Consider the following 25,646-nt stretch of genomic DNA (forward strand, 5'->3'; position numbering starts at 1 on the left):
CTGATCAGAAGATTCATAATCAACTTCAGTCCTAGGCCTCTTAGAAGGGGGGGAGGGGGTGGCTACCCCTGATTAGAGTTATTAGATCTTCAGACATTGTTTTTTTAAGCATAGAGGCCTGAGCATGTGGCCTAGGCATCGTTTTTTTAGACATGGATCAAGATTTAGGCCTAAGTAATGAAAGAGGCGTCGATTTAATATCCAAGTCCGTAGGCCTGAATACACCCTCAGAAGCCAGTACCTGCACAGCGGCTCCGGACCCATCGAAGGTAGAGACATCTGTGGGTTCCACAGTTGACGTATCTTGTGACATACTGGACTCCGAATGCATCTCAGTAGAGGCCTGCGAATCAGACGTAGTGGGTATCAGGGGCTGCGAAAGGTAGTCGGATGGCTAACAGACATTTCTGGATAATTAAACCAAGAACCGAAATAATTAGTGGCGAAAATATATAGACGACGGATCGTGTGCTGATTAAATAAAGCACAAAGCTGACAGCAAGGTACATCGTGATCAAGGCCTAGGCAAGGAATACAGTACGAATGAAAATCTGAAGTATTTGCTTTCCACAAGTAATACAATTATTAACTTTTACTGACATCGGTAAGGAGCAAGAAAAAGTTCCCAGCAGAGTACTTCGCTTTAGTTGAAGACTTTGGTTCTGAAACTCAAACAAAAATTTCAGGAGTCGGCCGACCGGCACTTGCGAACTGCTTCTGCTTCGGGCACCACACGGCAAGAAATACTGATGTAATGGCATCAAGCTGCATGTTTTATACCCCAGACGACCTGACGTCTTGGAAGAAGGGACAGCAACTGATGCAGGACTCAAGACTTTGTTAATCAGGCCGACTGAGGGCTACATGCAAGCAGATAACCCAAATGTAATGACTGCAACAGTGAAACATGAACATCTTGAAGGCCAGCAAGTAGAGAAGGCGGCCCAGCAGGCTAATATAGCAGAAAGGTGTACTTTTATTGAAGAGTAAGAAAGTCGCTTTTAATCAATTGACACACACAAGAGAGAACAAGAGGGGAATCAGCAGAGCAAGGGTCCTTTCACTTATCCAGACACCACTTTGTAAACCTTTCGCACTTAGCTAGGTAAGATTTTCTGGTGGTAGGTTTCCTTCCCTCCCTCAGGGCTGAAAGCACGTCCTCTGGGTAGTGGTGTCTGAAGGGGATCAAAAGTTTATCACCCACAGAGTTAGGGATAGCATCTGCAAGTGTGGGTGGAGGAGAGTTCCTTTGTCTTGTGTCAGTAGGTCCATCTTATAGGGTAACTTGTAGTGATTCCCCTTGGCTAGACTGTGAAGGGGAAAACCAGTGCTGCCTTGGCCAGTAGGGAGTCATTAACAAGATTGTTGGTTTGTCCTTCTGGATTTTCAGGACAACTTTCGGATACATTGGGAAGGGGGTGGGGCAATAAAGAAACTTCCCCTCCAAAGAGATGTTGAAAGTGTCCACCCTCCATGCTAGACGAGAGTAGGTCTTTGAGCAGAAAATCTGCAGCTGTCTGTTCTGAGCGGAGGCAAACAGGTCTTTTTGTGGAGTACCCCACCGGTGGACTATGGTTAGGATGACCCCCACCTGTCCAGCATCCATTTGTGCTGTGGGATGGAAGCCCTGCTTAGGAGATCTACTTTCTTGTCCTGCGAGGAGATGTAGGTCGCCTGCAGGGCCAAGTTGTTGCGAGAGGCTAATTCCCACATCAGTCTGCACAGCTGGCAGGCCTTTGTTCCTCCCTGTTTGTTGAGGTATCACATAACAGTGGTATTTGTTGGTCACTATCCGGAGCACCCCTGGTACCAGAAGGGGAGTAAAGGTCTTTAGAGCTAGGAAGACTGCTGTCATTTCCCTGACATTGATGGGCTTGGCCTGAAAATAAGGGGTGCCACTTTTCTTGAACCCTGTAGGATGCCAGTGTTGCGCCCCCCCCAACCTGAACCTGAGGCATCTGCATGCACTGTTTGGGTTGGGGTAGGAGGGGGAGAAGTGGGAGTCCCGGGTTTAGTTGGACTTGCTGAATCCACCAGCTGATTTTTTTCTTTAGACAGGGGAAGGAGGGGAATAACCTGTTACAACTGATGTAGGTGTTGGGACCAAATGTTTTTGAGGTACCAATGTAGCTTGTGCATCTGCATTATGGCCAGAGGTAGCATGGGGATGGTTGCTGCCATTAAGCCCAGGAAGCAAGAACTGCCTTGCCGTCACCTTCTGGGAGTGGAGGGTTTCCTGGAAGTGGGAAGTCAGGGACAGAACCTTGTCCTGTGAAGAGAAAAGCCCTCATTTTGTCCTTTCCGATTCTGCAGCCTAGGAAACACTTGCCCTGGCCTGGGCTCAAGGAGGACTTTGGGAGGTTGGTGAACTTCCAGAAGGGACATGAAGTGCAGGTGCCTTGAGAGGGTATCTGGACTCTGCTAGGATTAGGATGTCATCCAGATATGGGTAAATCTGGATTCCCTGAATTGTGTAGAAGGCAATGGCTGGGGAAAGGCACTTTGTAAAGACTCGGGGGGGGGGGGGGCAAATTGGAAATGAGAGGAAGGTCCAGAGAAACGCAGGAATTGTCTGTGGAAATCCTTATGGGTATGTGCAGGTAGGCTTTCTTTTAGGTCCAGGGTGACCATAAAGGCCTTGGCTGGAATGAGAGGGAGCAGAGTGGGGAGTGACAGCATTCTGAAGGAGGGTACCTGAAGGTGTAGATTTAGAAAGGAAAGGTCTACGATGGGTCTCCAGGTCCCATCTTTTTTGGGGATGAGGAAGAGACAGGAGTTGAATCCCTTTCCTTCCTGTCCTGAGGGGAAAGGTTCTATGGTGCCTAGCCTTAGCAGGTCTGACAAAACTTGTGGCAGGAGAGGAACCTGGGTTTTTTTTTTTGGGGGGGGGGGTGGAATACCTTTCTTGGGTGTTTTTTCCATCCAGGAGAGGAAATAACCTTCTTGGATAAGGGATAGGACCCACTAGTCTATGGCGATGGATTGCCAGAGGGGGAGACAGTGGAGAAGGCGTGCAGAGAGCGTTAGGTGGGCAAGGCAGTCACGCATTAACGCATTATTGGAACCTCCTCTGTCCTGAAAGGATTGCCTGGGCTGAGGTGGTGGTGCAGTAGGTCTGGACGTGGTAAGTCTTTTTGCCCCTCTTCTAGATCTGGAAGAGGCTGTCTGAGGAGGATTACATCTTACAAAGGTGGTTTTAGTAGGGTAGTTCCTATAACACTTGGGAATGGGGGACACCAGGTGTTTGATGTCCTGTAATTCTTCACTTTTTTCCTGCAGATTCTTGAAAAGGTCGGCAGATTGTTTACCAAAAAGGAAATTGTGATCCAGGGGGGCATCCAAGATCTTGGACTTTAAGTTTTCTGGTAGATTCTGGTCTCTCAGCCAGGAGTACCTCCGGAGGACAGAAGCAGATGCTGCAGAGCGGGCAGATGCTTCTACAGCATCGTAGCTGCATCTGATGGACTGCCTGGCTACTTGCTGAGCCAAGGACAGTTTGGAGGTAATGTCAGTCAGGAATAGAAGCCAGCATAAAGGAGGCTTGAGACACTAAGTCTAGAGTATACTTAGTCATCTGGGTCTGATAATTTATGGCTCTGAAATCCAAAGTGGAGGATATGTATAAATTCTTTCCCATCATATCCATACACCTGCGGTTATCTGTGTGTAGGAGGGAGGCGGAAGGCTGTAGTCTAGACTGTTTATCAGGAATGGCGGCAATGACAGGTGGGTCCACCAATGGAGGCTTAACTAGGAATTTATTCTAGTCTGGCACTTTATAGAAGTGGTCAGGGCACTTAGGGGCTGGAGACTGGGAGTCTGGGGCCATAGATGCTGAATTAAAGGCATCCAAGTAAGCAGCTAGAACTGGAGAGACAACCAGATGGTTCATAGGTAGGTACTTAGGCTATCGGCCCTGGGGCCTATACGAGCCCAGCCAAAAAGGTACCCTGGCTTTTGCCACCCAAGAAAATTATTTTCCTGTGCCACTGTCAAGCAAAGCCACAGAGGTGATCCCCGGGGTGAATTTCCTATTTCCCATCCAATCATCAAGATTTTTCTTGAAGACTGCTGAGGAGGAGCTTTGTTTGATATAGATAGGTAGTTTATTCCAAAGTATGGGAAGTCTCTGGGAAAGGAATCTATCCCACCAGCATGTTCTGTTTATTGTGGTGACAAGGTTTAGGTCCCTAGAGCGTGTAGCTCGGAGGGATTGGGATTTCTTTAATTGGAGCATGTCCAACAGCTCTGGGTTTGACATAGAGGTGATCTCTGCCTAACATACAAAGCTGAGTAGGCGATATGCAATGGAATAACGCTGGAGTTTGAGACTGTCAGCGTAGGGCATCTGTTTGAGGCCGGTAATCCTCTTTGTGAAGTATTTCTGTGGCCTTTCCAGTTGTTGTAGATGTCTTGTGAGGTACATACCAAAAGGAGCGTTGTACTCTATAATGGGTCTAAGGGTAATTTTACTTCAAGCAGCTCAAAGTACCTCCTTTGGGGTGTCATTTGGAAAGTATCCCATTTGAAGCTATCTTTCATCTTGGTGATGGCCTCACCAAATGTAACATTCTCAGATGGAGAATCCCTTTCCACAGATTCCTCATCAGGTGAATACTCCTCCTGGGGAGAAGCTATCTGGGATGTATACGAAATAGAGTTCTCCGAGGAAGAAAAGGAAGAATCATGCTCTTCCCTCCCTAACTTGAGAGGTCATGGGAGGGAGGCAGGGAAGAGGCAGATGCAGGCCTAGGGCTCAGTAAAGGCAAAGTAGTGGAGGCTGAGGCTGAAGGCCTAAAAGCCATAAAGGCCTGCATGAGAGAGGAAGGTAAGGCCTGCCAATCTGGTATGGTTTCTGTAGAAGAGGGGTATGCTTGGGTCTTCTACTTCTTTTTGACTGGGGTGGAAGAAAGAAGAATCGGCCTGGCGTCAGGTTTTGAAGTTAACATTTCCGAAGTCTGGATCTTGGTCGGAGGTACCACAGAAACTGGTTCCCCCTAGACACTGACGGTAGTCGGTGTCTAGCTAAGTTCCAAGGACGTGCCAGTCGGTTTCAAGGGATGTCGTTGAAGTCAACGGATCCGCCGAGCGCACCCCAACTCCTAGATCGGCAGCTGGCAGGGCCGACAGGGAAAGGAGCAGCAGGTGAGAAGGCCTAGGAATCTTGGCTTTCTTGCACAGAGGTTCGGGTGTGGCCTCCGATGCGGGATCCATTCTAAGGGCCAGCTGTTTAAGGTGCTGGTTTTCTAGGAAGAGGTTTAAAGCGGCCAGGGGGCTGCGTAGGGTCTTCGGCACAAATGATTGACAAACTGAGCAGGAGGAATGATAGTGTTCCCACCCTAAGCAAAAAAAACACACCTATCATGGGCGTCTTTATGGGGTATCTGGCGCCTGCACTGGCACTTTCCCTTTGTACCTGACATCAGCTAAAGGCTACAACCAAGCCTAAGCAATAACAACCTGCAAAACAAGAAAAACAGAAACCCAATAGGTTACTTAGCTTTACTGATGCGATGTCTGTGAAGGAGCGATCATACGATGCGTAGGTATTATGCGGCTGAAAAGTTCCAGGGATTGTGCGTGCAGACGTCACATTTAAGGCCCCTGGTTTATGGCCTTGCGTCTTGACATCCCACGCACGCTGCAACAGCCAAGCTGAAGTTTTTGTACAACAGCCGACGTAAGAGTCACCTGAGGACAGGAAATCCCACAACTAGAATACTGAAACATAGAAACAGAAGAACATCTGTATATAATAAAACTGCTCTCCCTTACTTAAGAGGAGATGCAATTTCATGTCTCAACAATTACTGAATCCATGCTGTAGTTAAGTAGCGAGATTGAACAAAGGTAAGGTGAGCTCTCCCACCCCTTTGAAAATAAAGAAAAGTATTTCTGGGGGTAGTGTGGGAAAAAATCATGTGGTCATCAACTCATATTCACATGAAGACATCTGAAGTATACATTACTATACACTACAACCTCCCTGCAGGCTGAAGAAATATATATTTTTTCTTTCAGTACATGGGTTAGCACCTTCAAAATGTGTGCTGACCCCAATCCTGGAAACTGGAACAAGTGCATTACTCACATCAGATACAAAACCAGCTTTTTAAAAGTTAACTTTCAGCAATAAGAGTAAGCAAACAGTTACAGAAAAGGTACCCCAAAAAAAAGGTAGTGCCTTCTGCATCATGGCATCCATTCCACTCACTGAATTATAACACGGTTATTTGAACTTCCATGGATGTTTTTACGAAACAAAACAGATAACATAGAACCAAGGCAGAAGACAGACAAAGTTATGCCACAGCATCTGTGTGCTACAAGCACAAATGTTTGTGTTCTTTCCCAAATATGTCACCATTTCGAAAAGATCTGTAATCCACAAGCAAAACCAAGACCACACAAGACGTCACATAAAAAGGGGGGGGGGGTACTTACTGCAGCCTTCAAGTTCGTTCAGACGATACCAGTTAAACGAGTTTCTGATTTCACATGCAGCAAATATAAATACATGGAAGATAGCATGGTTCCTACTCCTCTTAAAACATATCTGAAGAATACCTGAAGAATACCGGTCATGCAGGATATGGCCTGTGCACTACAGCGGAGGTCCAAAACCTTTAAAATGCAGTTCATACAGTACTAAGCGCTTATATTAAATCAGCAATCCTTACCATTCATCTAAAATGCGTCAAGTGACATGTAGAGGCAAACATGGTGAGACCTTAACTTACGGTAGGGAGAAACAAAGTATTGAACAGTAAACAAAAGTGGTACTTCAGGGAGAAGCAACCTTTGAGATAAAACTGTCAGAGGATGGAGTGTTACTACATCCCTTTATTTTATCTGGAATTTGTTAATTGGGGGACAGCACTGATCCCAGTGGGCCCATTTCAAGAAAATCTAAAAGTTTCAAACAGCAAAGTGTGGTTACCACAGGACTTTTTCAGCACCCAGGCTACACCTGAAAACATCTACGCAAAGAAAAACATTAAAAATAAGCAAACACTTTTCCTTATATAGCATTGTTATGGTTCTTAAACATACACAATTACTTCAAGAAATAATGTGAAAAAGTCCCACCTTGATATTCTTTGACTCTCAAATGAAGGACGACCCACTTCTAGTTCAGGCAGGAGAGGTTTAGGTCCTGGACGACCCACTTCTTGTTCTGGTAATAGAGGCTTAGGTCCTGAACTGCCCAACAATGGTTCCGGAGGCACAAGGGAACGAAATCCTGTGTTGCCTTTAGCAGAATCAGAGAATGGTAAGAGAGCTTTATTACCTATACCACCCACGTGTGATTCAGACATAAGAGGTTTAATTCCTGAACTGCTCATCAATGGCTGGGGTGACATCAGAGGCCTCAATCCTTTATCTAGGTCAGTTTCAGATGCTAAGAGAGGCCGAGGTCCTGCAGTGGTTTTGGCTAGCTCTGGAGTTGGCAAAAGACCTCTGTTTCCAATACCACCTCTGACTTGTTCTGGTGGCTGTAATAAGCTTCTTCGTCCAAAGTCAGCAGGAGGTTCTGCAGAATGTTTCATTCCTCTACCACTCATGGCCGTTTCTCCTGCATGTTTCATTCCACTATAACCCGAAGTTAGTTCACCAGGACTATTTTTGTCAGGATCAGGTGGTGGCAGTAAACTTCTCCTTCCATACTCCATGGATGTGTCAGAGGCATCTCTCATTCCTCTGTTACCAATCATTGGCTCTGCATTACGTTTCCTTTCTGAACTGCCAAGCAGTGGCTCTGAGGCATACCTTGCTCCTGGACCGCTTAATGGTTCTTTATTGGGTCTTAAATCAGAACTACCAAGAGGTGGTTCTATAGGGTGTCTCATACCTGGATCATCCAAAGGCAGTTCTACATCATGTCTCATTCCTGCATTACGCATGCCTGTTTCAGAGGAACGTCTCATACCTGAAGCACCCATGGCTGGCTCTGGAGTATGTCTCCTATCAGGAAAACCCATAGAAGGTTCTGATCCATGCCTAATTCCTGTATTGCCTACTACTGGATCTGGGGTTAGTCTCCTATCCTGAAAGCCCCTAACTGGCTCTGGGCCATGTCTCATTCCTGGACCACCCATGGGAGGTTCTGGAGTGCGCCTTCTATCTTGAAAGCCCATAAGAGGTTCCGGACCATGCCTCATTCCTGGACCACCCATGAATGGCTCTGGAGAACGCCGCCTATCAGGAAAGCCCATAGGAGGTTCGGGACCATGTCTCATTCCTGGACCACCCATGAAAGGCTCAGGAGAACGTCTCCTATCAGAAAAGCCCATGGGTGGTTCTGGACCATGTCTCATTCCCGGGCCACCCATGAAAGGTTCAGGAGAACGTCGCCTATCAGAAAAGCTCATAGGAGGTTCCGGACCATGTCTCATTCCCTGACCACCCATAAATGGTTCTGGAGAACGTCGCCTATCAGGGAAACCCATAGGTGGATCAGGGCAACGTCTCATTCCTGGACCACCCATAAAAGGCTCTGGAGATTGTCGCCTATCAGAAAAACCCATGGGAGGCTCTGGACCACGTCTTATTCCTGGACCACCCACAAAAGGCTCTGGAGAACGCCGTCTATCAGAAAAGCCTATAGGAGGTTGTTCTGGACCATGTCTCATTCCCGGACCACCCATGAATGGCTCTGGAGAACGCCGCCTATCAGGAAAGCCCAAGGAAGATTCTGGACCATGTCTCATTCCAGGACGGCCTATAGGAGGGTCTGGACCATGCCTCATTCCCGGACCACCCATAAAGGGCTCTGGAGAACGTCGCCCATCAGAAAAGCCCATGGTAGGTTCTGGACCATGCCTCATTCCTGGACCACCCATAAATGGTTCTGGAGAACGTCGCCTATCAGGAAAGCCCATAGGAGGTTCTGGCCCATGTCTCATTCCTGGTCCACCCATAAATGGTTCTGGAGAACGTCGCCTATCAGGAAAACCCATAGAAGGTTCTGGCCCATGTCTCATTCCTGGACCACTCATAAATGGTTCTGGAGAACGTCGCCTATCAGGAAAGCCCATAGGAGGTTCAGGACCATGTCTCATTCCTGTACTACCCATTGGTGGTTCTGGCCCATGTCTCATTCCCGGACCACCCATTCCTGGCTCTGGCCCATGTCTCATTCCAGGACCACCCATTCCTGGCTCTGGCCCATGTCTCATTCCCGGACCACCCATTCCTGGTTCGGGCCCATGTCTCATTCCCGGACCACCCATTCCTGGTTCTGGCCCATGTCTCATTCCTGGACCACCCATTCCTGGTTCTGGCCCATGTCTTCTATCTGAACCACCCATTCCTGGTTCTGGCCCATGTCGTCTATCTGAACCACCCATTCCTGGTTCTGGCCCATGTCTTCTATCTGAACCACCCACTCCTGGTTCTGGCCCATGTCTTCTATCTGAAAAGTCCAAGTGAGGTTCTGGACCACGTCTCATTCCTGGACCACCCACTGGTGGCTCTGGAGTATGCTGCCTATCAGAAAAGCCCCTGGGAGGTTCTGGACCACGTCTCATTCCTGGACCACCCATCATTGGCTCTGGAGTATGCGGTCTATCAGGAAAACCTCTTGCAGGTTCAGGACCATGTCTCATTCCAGGACCACCCATGCCTGGCTCTGGACTATGCTGTCTATCAGGAAAACCTCTTGTAGGTTCAAGGCCATGTCTCATTCCTGGACCACCCATGCCTGGTTCTGGACTACGCTGTCTATCAGGATAGCCCCTGGGAGGTTCTGAACCACGTCTCATACCTGCTCCACCCACAGCTGGCTCTGGAGTATGTTGTCTATCAGAGAATGCCCAAGGGGGATCAGGACCACGTCTCATCCCTGTATTGTCCATGGTGGGCTCTGGAGTATGCTGCCTATCAGAAAAGGCTCTGGGAGGTTCTGGGCCATGTCTCATACCACTGCCCATGGGAGGCTCGGGAGTGTGATGTCTGTCAGAAAACCCCCTGTAAGGTTCGGGTCCACGTCTAATGCCACTACTGCCCATGGCCGGTTCTGGAGTATGTTGCCTATCAGAAAAACCCATGTGAGGCTCTGGACCATGCTTCATTCCTACACTACCCATACTGGAATCTGGTGTATGCTGCCTATCAGAATAACCCATGGAAGGCTCTGGGCCACGCCTCATTCCTGCACTGCCCATACCTGGCTCTGGAGTATGTTGCCTATCAGAAAATCCAAGGGGGGTTTCTGGACCACGTCTCATGCCCATTTGTGGTTCTGGTGTAGGTCTCCTATCAGGATAGCTCATGGGTGGTTCTGAAATGTGTCTCTTATAGTCTGAAGAAAGATCTGGACCATGCCTCATTCCAAAACTACCCACTGGTGGTTCTGAAGAATTCCTCATTTCAGAAAAAACGAATGGGGGTTCTGGACCACGTCTTATTCCTCCAACATTTATGGTCTGTTCTGGTGTACCTCTCATGTCAGAAAACCCCAGTGGGGGTTCTGGACCACGCCCAACTGCTGTGCTGCCTACAGGTGGTTCTGGAGCAGGTCTCATTTCAGGATATCCTAATGGAGGTTCAGGGCCAGGTTTGCTTCCTGAAGAGTTCACGGCAAGTTCTGGAGTATGCTTTACTTCAGAATAGCCCCTGGGAGGTTCAGGTCCATGACTCACTCCTGTATTGCCTACGGACACACCTGGAATAAGTCCAGTTTCAGCAGAGATAATGGGTGACACTCTTTCTTGCCTCAACCCTGTATTGCCTACAGGTGATTCTAAAGGGGGTTTCATTTCACCAAAACCTACTGGTGGAACACTTCCATGTCGTATTCCTGCACCAACAACAGACTCCGGCGTTTGTTTCATCTCTGGAAAACCCACAGGTGGTTCAGTATTACTCCCCTTTGCAGAACTGTTGAAAACTGGCTCTTCTGTGGGCCTTAAGCCAGAATAGCCCATAGAAGTCTCTGGTATAGTTTGCACTCCTGTGCCATCCAAGTTAACATCTGCAGAAGGTCTCATACTTGCACTGCTCAAGGAAGGTGATGTTGTGTAGCTCTCTGTAGCACTTGAAGCAACAGGAGGCAAAACTGTAGCCCTCTTATCAAAAGAATCCATGCTACCTTGTTCAAAGAAGCCACTGCTAACAGACCCTTGCTGCGCAGGTAAACTTTTGTCATGTTCCAAAGTACCAGCTGAAACTGATGCTTCCTGGGGTTTAGGAGGTAGTGGAGGTGGTGGAGGTTCATTCAAGGGAGGCACTGGAGGTACAGGAGGCAAAGGAGGAGGAGCAACAGGTGGCATGGCAATTCCGGGCAAAGGAGGCTGCAAGAAAGGAATATACGGAGGAGGAACTGGAGGCACGTTTGCTGTGTACTGGTTACTCACATACTGATGCTGTGCTGTACGAAGTGTGTCTACTCTTTCTTGTAGATAAGCTTTAGTGGCAGTTATCTGCTCCTTCCACTGTTTCCACTGCTTTTCATACTCCTGCAGTTGGTCCTTATGAGGGTATGTCTGAAACTGGTCAAGCCAAAGTTGAAACTGGCGCTCCCACTGCTGATGGAGAGGCAGGAACTGCTGCTGTGCCATCTCAAAATGTCTCAGCTGTATGTCTACAGACATGGTCTAAATAAAAAAAACACATGCATCAATATATTATAAATGCATTCTCTTTACTATAAAAATAGCACTGCAAACAATTTTCAGAATTTCTTTGCAAAAAATGTATTTTGCAATGCTGCAACCTACCTGCACATACTCAGAACTAAAGCTTCCATTAACAAAAATAGCACATTACTAAAATTACACCCATGAATAAAGAGAAAATCAGATCAGCATAACAGAAAAAAATGGTAGGAAAAGGAGGCAGTTGAAAAGGACAGCAAGAAACAAAACAAACAATCACAGGTTGGTAGCAATGGAAAATGATGGACAGAGTATCAATAAAAATGAACTGAAAATGGGGGGGGGGGGGTACATTTCAATAAGCTGGAACACAGTCCAAGATTAGCTTCTATGTCAGCCAGACACTGAAAACATGGATAGGCTCACAGGCAGGCAATAAGAAATTAAGTGAACCCAAGAAAGAAGTGTAGGACTTCAATTCTTAACATAATAAAGCATACAGAAAATCACCAGGGAGGCTTTCAAGGCTTTCAATGCACTTAAGACAGAAGACGGCTGCTACCAATTCAAAGCAATTGGAAGCATCGCCACCTTTCTACAAATCTCTACCCTTTTCAAGCTCCCACATCAAATCCAGCGACAAACTATCCTCCAGCTGCCAGACAAAACTCACAATGATAAATCTGACAGCTGTACTTTTGACTGCCTCTTGCCTTCAGATGTTCACTCCTACAGGTGACAAAGAAAAAGGACCTTAACTGTTTCATGTCTTTCTCTACTGCTCAACAGGCTGCCCTTGCTTCATTTGTAGTAATATCAACCTATGAAGTGTTAAAATATGCTATAACGGAACCAGAATACCTTTTTCAGTTACACTTGTTCATAACTGACTTTCATAGACGAAAGCGAACCACACCACAATCTTAAGAAAACAAAGCAATCAAATTCACACTCAACTGCAAACAAAAGGCAATACTCTTAACAAACACAATTAATTTGCATGCGGTGTGGTGGAGGGAGGACTTGCAGCCAGAGGGAGATCATTCACATTACCACCACTGCCAAGGTCATTTAAGGAAAGGGCCCACTGTCTTCCTCAGCAAATTTTCATCAACCTTGATGCAACTAAGATGAGAGCTATTTGTCTTCAAGATAACACCTCCCCACCCCAAATCTTCTTCTCATACCTCATCTTCTCCACTTACTAAAAACAGCCATTAGGTTTTTGTGGTGGACAGGGCTCCCGGTTACTCTTGTAGCAGCTAAAAAGTACAGTTTTGTACCTACCATAAATGTAGATGTTAGAGTGCCAATACAGCTGCTGTCATAACAGATGGGTTTTCCTGCCATCAGGCGGGTCCTCGGTCGGCTGAATTCCAAAGTCTAGGTCCGGCGTCGGATGTTGTCGCTTCTTCCCGGACATCAGTGCGACAGGGGTATAAAAGAACCAGCCTACGCCATTTTCTTCAGTTTTTCTTGCCCCGGATGTCGGGTGCCCCCAGAAGGAAGGCAAAACATAAATTTATGTAATAAAACAAATGCAACATAATCAATAAACAGTAGTTGCAAGCAAATACACCATAAAAGAATACCCCAATGAGGTTGCATGAAGAGGTGTTAGCCATAAGGCCTGTCCCAAGAGGGGAAGGAAACCTGGACTGCAGCTGTATTAGCACTCGAACATCTACATTTATGGTAGGTACAAAACTGTACTATGTTCATCGTGCATACAGCTGCAGTAATAACAGATGGGTAGAATCCCAAAGCGAATAAAGGGGTGGTAGGCACTAAGTGGAACTAGGTGGAGCCAGGATGCTCTGCAAGACTGCAGTGGCAAAGCCCGCTCTAGTTTTGGAGTATAACGGTAGGTGATAGTGTTTGGAGAAAGTATGTACAGAACTCCAAGTGGCTGCTTCCAAAATATATCTTTGGTAGGAACACCCCTGAGGAAAGCTGCAGAGGTAGCTGTGGCCCTTGTGGAGTGAGATCTGATGCCTGTAGGTACAGTTTTACCATGAAGAGCAACAAAAGCGTATGCAGTGGGCTATCCATTTTGAGATTGTCTGTTTGGAAATAGGCTTCCCTTGAGCACCTGTAGCATAGGACACAGAGTTGCTCTGATTTTCTGAAAGGCTTTGTTCTGTCCAAATAATAACGGAGCTGTCTGTGAATGTCCAAGGAATGTAGTAGCCTCTCCCCCTTTGTTTTGTGGATTAGGGTAAAAGGTAGGTAAGTGGATAGCCTGATTCAAGGCTTCCCTGGATACTACCTTTGGCATAAATGAAGGATTGGTTCGTAAGGAAACTGTCCTGATGGAAAATGATGAAAAGGCTGCACAGCCATGAGGGCTTGTAGTTCCGAAACCCTGCGCGCTGAGGTGATAGCTAGAAGGAAGGCTGTTTTCCATGACAAATATTGCAGATCTGTTGAAGCAACTGGCTCAAAAGGAGGCAGGGTTAGTTTTTCTAGAAAGAAATTGAGGTCCCAAGCAGGTACTGGTTGCTTCCTTGGGGGTTTTATATTCTTAGCCCCTCTGAGGAACTGTCTTAAGAGAGGGTGAAAGAATAAAGAATGATCAGTGTTGTACTCTGCAGAAATGGCTGAGGCATGGATTTTGATGGAGGAGAATGAAAGTCCACTGCTTAGCAGCTCGGCTAGGTACTGTAGTATTTGAGGTAAATTCAGTATTCCAGGATTCTGACCCTTTTTCTGATTCCAGACACAAAACCGTTTCCATTTTACGGAGTAGGCTTTTCTAGTAGAAGGCCTTTTGGCCTCCAAAATGACATCCTGCACCTCCTTGGACAGTAAGGTCTGCTGTGAATTTAAGGAATCCTCCATGCGGCTAGATTGAGTGTTTTCAGCTGACTGTGAAGAGTTTTGAAGTTGTGCTGAGTCAATAGAAGAGGCATTAGAGGCAGGATCCATGGTGGGGAATGAGTCAGGCTCCTCAGGAGTGGGTACCATTGTTGTCTTGGCCAGTCTGGGGCAATGAGAATCATATTTGGTCTGTCTGCTCTGGCTTTTAATAGAACTTTGGCCAGCAGTGGAAGAGGTGGAAAGGCATAAACAGTCATTGTTGTCCAACAGAGAGAGTGCATCCACTTTCCAGGCCTGTGGATGAAAGGTCCTTGAGCAGAATTTTGTCAATTGGTAATTTCTGTGGGTGGCAAAGAGATCTATGTCTGGCCTTCCCCATGCTTGAATTATCATTGTAAAAACTTAAGGATGCAACTTCCATTCGTGTGGATCTGTCATATTTCTGCTCAGGTTGTCTGCCAGTGTGTTTTCCTTTCCTGGCAGGAATTGTGCTTGAAGTTGGATTTGCAATTCCAGAGCCGTGTTTCAAAGGGACATGGCTAGTCTGCACAGGGGATATGAATGAGTTCCTCCCTATTTGTTTATGTACCACATCACTGTGGTGTTGTCTGTTCTTATCAATAGCTGTCCTGGATGCAGTAGGTCTTTGAAAGCCATAATAGCATTTATTACTGCTAGCATTTCCTTTTGACTGATGTGTAGGTGCTTTTCTTTTTGTGACCATTTGCCCTGAATGCACCAATCTGTCATGTGTGCGCCCCAGCGTAGTCCGAGGCGTCTGTTGTGATGACTTGATTTGCTTGAGGCTTGCAGAATGGGAGACCTATGTTTCTTTGGCATGCTTGAGCCCACCACAGAAATCCCTTTTGAAGACATGGAATTAGTGGTATGATTGCTTCCAAACTGTGGCTGTGTTGAGACCATACGTTTTTTAGGTACCATTGAAGTTTCCTCATATGCAGCTTTGCACATGGGATTAGCAGGATTCAAGATATCATGAATCCCAGAGCCTGCAGGATTTTCCTTGCAGTCAGCCTGGTGAAGGTTGCCAGTTTTCTGAAGTACTGAGTTAATTGCCCTTGTTTCTCTGGCGTGAGGTAGGCCATCTGGGTGTTTGTATCCAAGCTGGCACCCAGGAAAATTATTTTTTGAGAGGGTATTAGTCTTGACTTCTTTTTGATGACTGTGTATCCCAGAGATTTCAACAACATTATTACAAACGCCAGGTGTTTCAGAAGAGTGCGTTTGCTGTCCGCTTGGATCAGGCAGTCGTCCAGATATGGGTATATTTGCATCCCTTGAAGTCTGCAGAAGGCAATTACTGATGCCAGGCATTTCGTGAACACTCTGGGTGCAGTAGATAAGCCAAAGGGCAATGCAGAGAATTGATAATGGGATGAACCTGCAAGAAATCTGAGGTATCTTCTGCAATCTTGTCTGATTGGGACATGCAGGTATGCCTCCTTGAGGTCCAATGTTACCAGCCATGACTCCTTGCCCAGCATGGGAAAAAGCTGCTGTAATGTGAGCATCTTGAACTTTGGTACGAGTAAATATGTGTTTAGGATGGATAGGGCCAAAATAGGTCTCCAATCTTTGCCCTTCCTTGGTACCAGGAATAGTCTGGAATAAAAACCTTGACCCTGTTCTTGTGCAGGTACCTCTTGAATAGCTTTCATGTCCATGAGATCTGAAATTTGTTTTTGTGCCTCTGCCCTTTGATTGTGTGGCAGGTTTGGCATGCCTCTCATTTTTGGAAGGGTGTGAAAGTGGAATCTGTAGCCTCTGTCTATAATGTCCAGGATCCATTTGTCTTTTGTGACAATATGCCAATTTTTTGAAAATGACAGTTTTCCGCCTAAAGGTGCTGCCATTTGAGCCTTGCTTGGCATGCAAAGGGGAAAGTCATTGGGTCTGCCTTCTGAATGGCTGTGAACTATCCTCACCCCCTCTTGGTGTAGGTGTTTGCCATTGTCTGCCTCTAAATGATCCTTGAGATTGCCCTCTACCTCTCGGGCACCTGTATCTACCTCTTTGAGGTCTGTCCGTGGCTGGAAAGGACCAATTTTTTGAAGGCCAATTTCTACTGAAACATGGCGGTTGTACCTGTAGGAAATCTTTCACTGTTTGCATTGATTTTGCCTTTTCCTCCATTTTCTTTAATACCTCCTCCGCTTTAACACCAAACAATACATCTTTTTGAAGAGGTGCATCTAATAATTTAGCTTTGATATGATCTGGTAAGGTTTGCTCTTTGAGCCAAGCATGTCTACGTATGACTGATCCTTTAACAGCAGCTCTACAAGAGGCCTCTAAAGCATCAAAACCACATTGCAAGGTATGCTTACCCACTTGCTCTGCACTATGCAACAAATCCTGCAACTCCAAAGTCTGGTTGTTCAGATTGTGACATTTTGCTTTTCAACTGAGATAACAAAAACTGTTGAACTGACAGTTTAATGCCCTCATGGTTAAAGTGGCAGAGGTGTATACCTTTTTCCCCCACCTTTCTAAAGCTCTGGAATCTCTCTCTGAAGGTAATGGATTTTTGGCAGTGGAGGCCTTAATTCCCTTGAGACCCTGTGAAATAGTTTCTGGGTCAGCCGCATGGCTTTTGTATAGGAATTGGTGTGAATCAGGAACCCGGTAATACCAGTCAGGCTTGACTGGAGCTGGAGGTAAAGAATCTGGGTTAAGGCTGGCCTCTGAATACACATCATCTAGTATGTCTAAGACAGGAGGTATAACCAGAGGCCTGTGCCGAGGGAGCAAGAGGAAATCCCGGAGCCTTTTCTTGGAGTCTTGGCCTTCCCAGTGGAAGTGTTCCCTCAAGGTATGCAAGGTTTCCCCAAAAGAGTAATCCTCGGGGGACAGAGGGAATGGACTCCTCTGCATCAGAATCTTCGAAAGGGGAGTAAGAATGTTCCTGGTCCTCATAATGTTCTGAAGTAATGGAGGCCTGGTCCGAGGAAGGGTATTCTTCCTCCACTCTGGGCCTTTTGTCCGAGGGGGGTTGAGAATCCCTGATAAGTGTAATCAAATCCTCAGCCATTTTGAGCATCTGCTTTTTAGGCATGGGGCCTTGAGAGGGGCCCTGTGGAGCTTGTCTTTTAGAATGCATGGCTGCTTTAGATTTAGTGTAAGCCTTAATGGAATAGGAAGAAGGCGGCCTGAAGACACCTTGAGAGGTGGCAGGCCTGTCTGAACTCTGAGTTTCCCCGCCAAGTGTGACTTCGGTATCTGTAGTCGGGGTGTGGGCCGAAGAGCCTGCGACCTCGGGCACGGAAGACACCGCTAATGAAGTATCATCGGTAGTCAGGGGCTGCGTAGGCGCCTCGCTGAGAACCGGAGCACATGTAGTCGGCTTTAGCGTGGTGTCGGTAGAAGTCGCGGACCTCGTATGTCGGTCCTTATCTTTACGTCGTTTACTCAAAATTGGAGTCTGAGTATCCGACGACATGTTGTAATTAAACTTTTTGCCAAAATAGTGTTGGGCGAACTCTGCCAGACGCTTAATAGTGCATCTGTTGAATGTAGCACAAAAACGACAGGCCGAGACGTCGTGGTCTGGGCCTAAGCAAGGAATACAGAGGGAATGGAAATCCTTATGCGGTATTTGCTTCCCACATGAAATGCAATTATTAACCTTGTCTGACATCGGTCTGAGGCAAGAAAAGTTTCCCCAACGGGGTACTTCGCTTTCAAGAAGTCTTCGGTTGAAAAATATTCGTAATCTCAGGAGCTGGCCAACCGGCACTTGCGAACTGCTTCTGCTTCGGGCACCGCGCGGCAAGAAAGACTGAAGAAAATGGCGTCGGCTGGTTCTTTTATACCCCTGTCGCACTGACATCAGGGAAGAAGCGACGACAACCGACGCCGGTCCTAGACTTTGGAATTCGCCCGACCGAGGACCCGACTGACGGCAAGAAAACCCATCTGTTATGACTGCAGCTGTACGCACGATGAACATCAGTACTAACTCCTTAATGAGCACCCACTGCCACATGCCGATTACAATGACAAGCATCAAATGACAGATGGTTGTTTTCAGAGTTTTAGCTGTTTAGACTGCATCAACCATCCACTACTAGGTCTGAATACTGCACTCAAACAATCTGGCTTCCTCCACTCAAGAGTAAGCCCCTACTGATCTCATTTCCACAATCCACAACCAGCTCTTCCAGTATTTTGTCCACTAACTGATCCAAGGTTGTCTGGGTTCCACTCAAAGATTGACATCCCCCCCAATATAAGCTGGCAGGCACTGCAGACATTTACCAATGGAAGTTATCAAAAAAGGATTGTGGAATCAGCACCAGAGTTCAGGACAGCGCCTGGCTGCTCAGGGACAAGACTAAACTCTTCACAGGAAACAAGTGCAAGAGAACTTGAAAAATTCTCAAGGAATAATAATAAAAAAAAAAAAACTATGAGGTGGAAACTTAGCAGTGACTACAGCCCAGATGACCTTTAGATTACTGTCTCGAGCATCTAAGGTACTGTCGTGGGAGGACAAGTACCTATCCTAGGGAAGGAGCCATACGCTCTAGCACATTCCTCATGCCAGATCATCACAGGCTTGGGACACCCAACAAGGGGTGCTGTCGATGGCAGCAGTCACTGAATCATTGTGGAGACAGGAGTGAAAGGCCAGCAACCACCACTACACACCTATCCCAAAGACAGAATAAGTGTGTGTAAGAAAAGAAAAGTACAGCTGTGTACACTTAGCATAAATGTAGATGTTAGAGTGTATTCACTGTTGCAGTCAATACATTTGGGTAATCCTGCTGGCAGGTTGCCCTCAGTTGGCCTGAATTCCAAAGTCTTGGGTCCTGCGTTGGTCGTCGCCCATGCCCTGATGTCAGGTCGTCAGGGGTATTAAAGATGCAGCCGCCATTTTCTTCAGTTTTTCTTGCCCCAGATGCCAGGTGCCCCCAAAAGGGTACGCTAGATATATCTATAAAACATACATGCACCAAAATAAACTTTACCTTCATCTACAAGCAAATACACCACATAAGTTGTAAAGTGACAGAATGTAATGTTTTGTAAAGGTGTGCACTGAACTCAAGTAGCAGCCTCTAAAATGTCTTTGGTTGGTACTCCCCTGAGAAAGGCTGCAGACGTGGCTGCAGCTCTGGTTGAATGTGGCCTATTGCCCTTAGACACTGGCATGCCACGCTGAGAGTAGGAGAAATGAATGCAGTGACCTATCCACTTTGAAACAGTCTGCTTGGAGATAGCCTTTCCTTGTGATCCTGCAGCATTATGCCACTAGTAATTGTTCTGTTTTTCTGAAAACTTCAGTTTTGTCCAAATATAATCTAAGTTGTCTGTGCATGTCCAAAGAATGCAGAATTTTCTCCCCCTTGCTCTGTGGTTTTGGATAAAAAGTTGGCAAATGAATAGTTTGGTATACGACTACACTGGACACCACCTTAGGCATCCAATATAGGGTTTGTCCTTAGAGAGACCCTGTCTGGATAAAAAAATGATAAAAGGTTCCACAGCCATGAGATCCTGTAGCTGACACCCGTCTTGCAGAAGTTACTGCTAGGAGCAGAGCTGTTTTCCAAGATAAAAACTTTATATCCGCAGTTGCAGCAGGCTCAAAAGGAGGTAGGGTAAGTTTTTCCAAGACATAATTAATGTCCCATGCTGGTATTGGTGATCTCCTTGGAGGACTTAAATTTTTGGCTCCTCTGAGGTACTGCCTTAATAAAGGATGAGAAAAAAAGAGTGGTGGCTCTGTATTGTAATGAGCCGAAATGGCAGAGGCATGAGTTTTAATTGAAGAAAGAGATAGGCCTTTGTCCAGCATCTCAGTTAAGTATTGCAAAATCTGAGGAATATTTGGTACAGCTGTGTCGGTTCCTTGAGCTTGGTTCCAAGCACAAAATCTCTTCCATTTTCCAGCATAGGATTTTCTAGTACTAGGCCTTCTGGCTTCCAAAATGACATCCATCATAGCTTTACTGAGAGGTGTGCTTTGGATGGCTACATTATCCGCCATGCTGCCAGGTTTAGAGTCCTGAGTTGGCTGTGCAGAATCTGATTGTTTTGTTGGGGCAGCAGATGAGGTATTTGAGGTAAGGTCCAGGCTGGGCATTGAGACAAGTTCCTTAAGATCGGATACCAGTACTGGCGGGGCCAGTCTGGGGCAATTAGAATCATTTTTGTTTTTTCCTGTTTCACCTTTAGGAGTACCTTGGGGAGGAGAGGCATATAAGGATAGGTTTTTCCAACTGAAAGATAAGGCGTCCAACTTTCCATGCTTGTCTGTGATAAGTCCTTGTATAGAATCTTTTTAGTTGATGGTTGCGAGGGGAGGCAAACAGATGTCCAGGCGTCCCCATTTCTTTGCTATCATGCTGAAGCCCTGTGGATACAGGTGCCACTCATGGGGATCCATGAGGTTTCTGCTTAGCTCGTCTGCCAGAGTATTACCCTTTCCTAGCAGGAATTGTGCCTGCAGATGAACTTGGTAAGTCAATGCTGTGTCCCATAAAGCAATGGCTAGTCTACAAAGGGGATAAGAATGCATGCCCCCCTGCTTATGTACCACATGACCGTGGTATTGTCTATCAGCTGTTGTCCCTGATGAATTAGGTCCTTGAAGGCTGTCCGGGCATTTTGAACAGCTAGCATCTCTTTTTGACTGATATGTAGATGCATTTGATTTGTGGACCAGATGCCCTGAATGCCTCTTCCTGCCATGTGGGCCCCCCAGACAATCTGATGCATCCGTTGTTAGGTTCTGCCTGGGGGTAATGAGAATGGCTGTCCCTTGTTTTGGTGACTAAGTCTTTGCCCACCATCGAAACTCCTGTTGCAGGCAGGGAATGAGAGTAATCATTGTTTCCAGGCTGTGGCAATGTTGTGTCCAGACACTTTTTAGGTACCACTGAAGTTTCCTCATATGCAGTCTTGCAAATGGAATTAGTAGGATGCAGGATGCCATGAAGCCCAAAGACTGCAGAATTTTCCTTGCAGATAACTGGGCCTTTGTTGTCATTTCCTTGAAATAGGTAGTCAGTTGCCTTTGTTTGTCTGGCGTGAGATAAGCCATCTGGGCAGTTGTATTTAAGCTTGCACCCAGGAATATTATCTCTTGAGAGGGTACTAGTTTTGATTTATTTTCGTTGACTGTGTACCCTAGGCATGTTAAGTCTTTTCACAAACGCCAGATGCTGTAACAGAATGTTCTTGTTCTCTGCTTATATGAAGCAGTCGTCCAAGTAAGGATATATTTGTATTCCTCTTTGTCTGCAGAAAGCAATTACTGGTGCCAAGCACTTTGTGAAGACCCTGGGTGCAGTAGATAAGCCAAAGGGCAGTGCAGAGAATTGGTAATGCTTTGAACCAGCCTTGAATCGGAGGTATCTTCTGCATGACTGTCTGATTGGAACATGCAGGTATGCCTCTATTAGGTCTAAAGTGACGAGCCAAGCCTTTCTGCCCAGCATAGGCAGAAGCTGCTGCAAGGTTAACATCTTGAATTTTGGTATATCCAGGTAAGTGTTTAGAGTAGATAGGTCCAGTATTGGTCTCCATGCTTTGCCCTTTCTGGGTACCAAGAACAGTCTTGAGTAAAATCCTTGTCCCTGCTCTTGCTGTGGCACTTGTTGAATAGCCCCCATGTCCATGAGGGATGAGACTTGTTTTTGAGCTTCTGCCCATTAATTTTTTTGGCAGGTCTGGCCAACCGTTTGCCGTTGGCAGAGTATGGAAGTGAAACTTGTAACCTTGTGACACTACATCTAGAACCCATTTGTCCCGGGTTATAATGTGTCAATTTTGAGAAAAAAGCGCTATTTTTCCCCCCTAAGGATGCTGCCAGTAGATAAGTGCTTGGTGCAGACAGGGGGAAGTCATTGGGACTGTTTCCTGTATGGTTGTGATTTGTCCTCCACTTTTGGAGGTAGAAGCGCCCGATTGCTTAGACCTGTACTAACCTTGCGGTTGTGATCTGCCTTCTAGGGCGTCTGAATCTGCTCCTTTGAGGTCTGACACTGGAAAGGACCAATTCTTTGTAGGCCAGTGTCTGCTAAACCTAAGTGGCTGTACTTGTAAAAAATCTTCGACCATTTGCATAGTTTAGCTTTGTCCTCCATTTTCTTTAACTCCTCTTCTGCCTTAACACCAAACAAGGTATGCTGTAATGGTGCATCTAATCATTTAGCTTTGACATGATCAGGCAGATTTTGTTCCTTTAACCAAGCGTGCCTCCTAATTACAGAACCTGTAACAGCGGCCCTGCAGGAGGCCTCCAGAGAATCAAAACCACATTGAAAAGTATGCTTTCCAACTTGTTCAGCTGCATGCAATAAATCCTGCATTTCTTTGTTTTCTGCACATTCAGAATTTACCAACATTTTCTGTTTATGCAGTGTCATGACATACTGCTGATATTTGAGCATATGAAACTGGCAATTTAAGGCCCTTATAGCCAAGGTAGCAGATGTGTAAATCTTTTTTTCCCCCATCTATCCAGTGCCCTAGAATCTCTGTCAGTGGGGGTAGGGTTTTTTGCAGTGGAAGCCTTAACCCCTTTGGGACCCTGAGAAATAGTTTCTGGGTCTGCAGCAGGGTTTTTGAAAAGGAACTTATGAGAGTCAGGAACCCTGTATCTGTCGGGCTTAACAGGAGCTGGAGGTAAGGAGTCAGGGGTCAGACTAGACTCTGAAAACACATCTACAATGTCTAACACAGGTGGAATAGCTAGAGACCTGTGTTGAGGTAGTAGAAGGAAGTCCCTGAGCCTCATTTTAGATTCTGAAAAGTCTTGGCTCTCCCAGTGGAAATGATAATTCATGATATGCAAGGTTTCCCCAAAGGATTAGTCCTCAGGAGGAGAAGCTGAAGGAATAGATTCTTCAGCATCAGAATCCTCATGGGGGGAAGATAATATTCCTGATCAGAAGAGGAATCCGAGGAAATGGAAACCTGATCTGAAGATTCATAGTCTGTCTCTTGCCTAGGCCTCATCAGGAGGGGGATGGGAACCCCTGATCACGGTAATAAAGTCTTCGGCCATATTGAGCATCTAATTTTTGGGCATGGAGGCCTGTCCATGTGGCTGGTGAACTTGTTTAGTCTTTGCCTTTGATGCTGAAGTCGGTTTAATGTATAATTGTTTAGGTCTGAATACACCCTCAGAAGCAGATGCCTGCTCAGCGGCTCCGGACCCATCAGAGGGAATAGTCTCAGAGGCTCCAATACCTTGAGTTTCCAGCAGCTTGACCGACTCCACGTGGGAGTCAGCAGCGGCCTGACACTCGCGTCAGAGGCTGCGAAAGCGCCTCACTGAGAACCAGTGACTGGCTTAGGAGAAGCTTCGTCGGTTTTGGACCTCGGTTGCCTGTCTTTTTTCTTTTTCTTTGTGCTTTTTGTGAACTCCGGTAGTCGGATGGTTATCAGACGACATTGTATAATTAAATCTGCGGCCAAAATAGCTTAATGCAAAATCGTATTGACACTTTAGTGCATTGGTTAAATCTAGCACAAAACCGACAACTTGAAACGTCATGGTCAGGGCCTAGGCAAGGAATACAGTAAGAGTGAAAGTCCTTATGAGGTAATTTGCTTCCCACAAGAAATGGAATTAACTTTTTCTGACCTCGGTCTGGAGCAAGAAAAAAGTTTCCCCAACGGGGTAATTAGCTTTTAATGAAGACTTCGGATCTGAAACTCTAACACGAAAATCTCAGGAGTCGGCCGACTGGCACTTGCCAACTGTTTCTGCTTTGTGCACCGCACGGCAAGAAAGACTGAAGATAATGGCATCGGCTGCATCTTTTATACCCCTGACGTCAGGGAAGGGGTGACAGCAACCGACGCAGGACCCAAGACTTTGGAATTCACGCAGACTGAGGGCAACTTGCCAGCAGGATTACCCAAATGTAATGACTGCAACAGTGAAACACGAAGAATATCTGTTACATCATACAAGAAAAACCCTCCACAGCAGCAGCACGATGCTGCCCCAGGATCCTTAATCTTGTCATCGACTCCACACAGGGGTAAAAATAAGCCTGGGGAAGTCTAAAAGTAGGTCTGGCAGATGAGTAGAGGACTAGCAATGTAGACTGATGACCAGCTGTGGGGAAACAAAACCAAAACTATGGGGAAGTGTAGCAATACTGGCCATAACAGAATGCAACCACCACCAATCACAACCCCCACCAAGCCAAAACACCTGCGCCACAAGCTCTCTAGTTTTCAAAATGCTGAAGGAAAGACAGCCTCATGCAGTGAGCCTGGAAATAGAAAGTACAGTTGTGTACACTTACCATAAATGTAGATGCGCAAGTGTATTCACTGTTGCAGTCATCACATTTGGGTTATCTGCCTGCAGGTAGCCCTCAGTCGGCCCGAATACCAGAGTCTTAGGATTTCTGCATCCGATGCAGTCGCCTCACTCATGACGTCCGGTCGTCAGGGGTATAAAACATGCAGCCGACACCATTGCATCAGTTTTTCTTGCCCTAGATGTCAGGAGCCCCCAAAATAGGAAGCAATCAAATGGTGTGAAACATCTCTAGTAAAAAGTAAATACCATTTCTGCAAGATATGGCCAAAAGAGAGGCTAGGTAGAAAGTATAGAAAGTCAGGGGGCTGGAGGAAGGGTAACCAGGACTGCAACAGTGAATACACTCAAGCATCGACATTTATGGTAAGTGTACACAACTGTACTATGTTCTTCGTGTTTCACTGTTGCAGTCATCACACGAGTTGATTCCCAAAGCTGAGGAAGGGTGGAGGCAGTCTAGTAGTAGGGCTGGCTAGCAAGCCTTGTAAGACTGCTGTGGCAAATCCAGCTCTGGATTTAGAAAAGATAGGCAAGTGGTAATGCTTGGTGAAGGTGCGTACAGAACTCCAGGCTGCAGCTTCCAGGATGTCCCTAGTAGGGACTCCCCTGAGAAAAGCTGTAGAGGTTGAGGTAGCCCTAGTGGAATGAGGACTGATCCCTGTGGGATAGCTTTTCCAGGGTGTTTGTAGAAGAAATGGATGTAGTGTGCTATCCATTTAGAAATGGTTTCGAAATGGCCTTGCCCTCTACCCCTGTAGCAAAGCTGATTAGCAGCTGGTCAGATTTTCTAAAAGGTTTAGCCCTGTCAAGGTAGAACCTAAGCTGTCTGTGCACGTCCAAGGAGTGCAGGATCCTTTCCCCTTTATTCTGAGGATTAGAAAAAAAAGGTTGGCAAATGGATGGATTGGTTTAAA

General features: G+C 46.4%; 1 protein-coding gene across 1 annotated transcript in view; it reads right to left on the bottom strand.

Annotated features, from left to right (window-relative positions):
* Positions 1 to 25,646, bottom strand: part of YLPM1 (YLP motif containing 1) — a gene marked incomplete in the record, with an annotated part of 1,534,972 nt that overhangs the window by 1,317,184 nt on the left and 192,142 nt on the right. Inside the window, 1 exon segment of the mRNA XM_044073602.1 lies at positions 7,090 to 11,597. Within this exon segment, the coding sequence (XP_043929537.1) occupies positions 7,090 to 11,597 (4,508 nt within the window).

Source organism: Protopterus annectens, chromosome 6.part0 (assembly GCF_019279795.1).
Source record: "Protopterus annectens isolate FY-2018-M chromosome 6.part0, PAN1.0, whole genome shotgun sequence".
Lineage (NCBI taxonomy): Eukaryota > Metazoa > Chordata > Ceratodontiformes > Protopteridae > Protopterus > Protopterus annectens.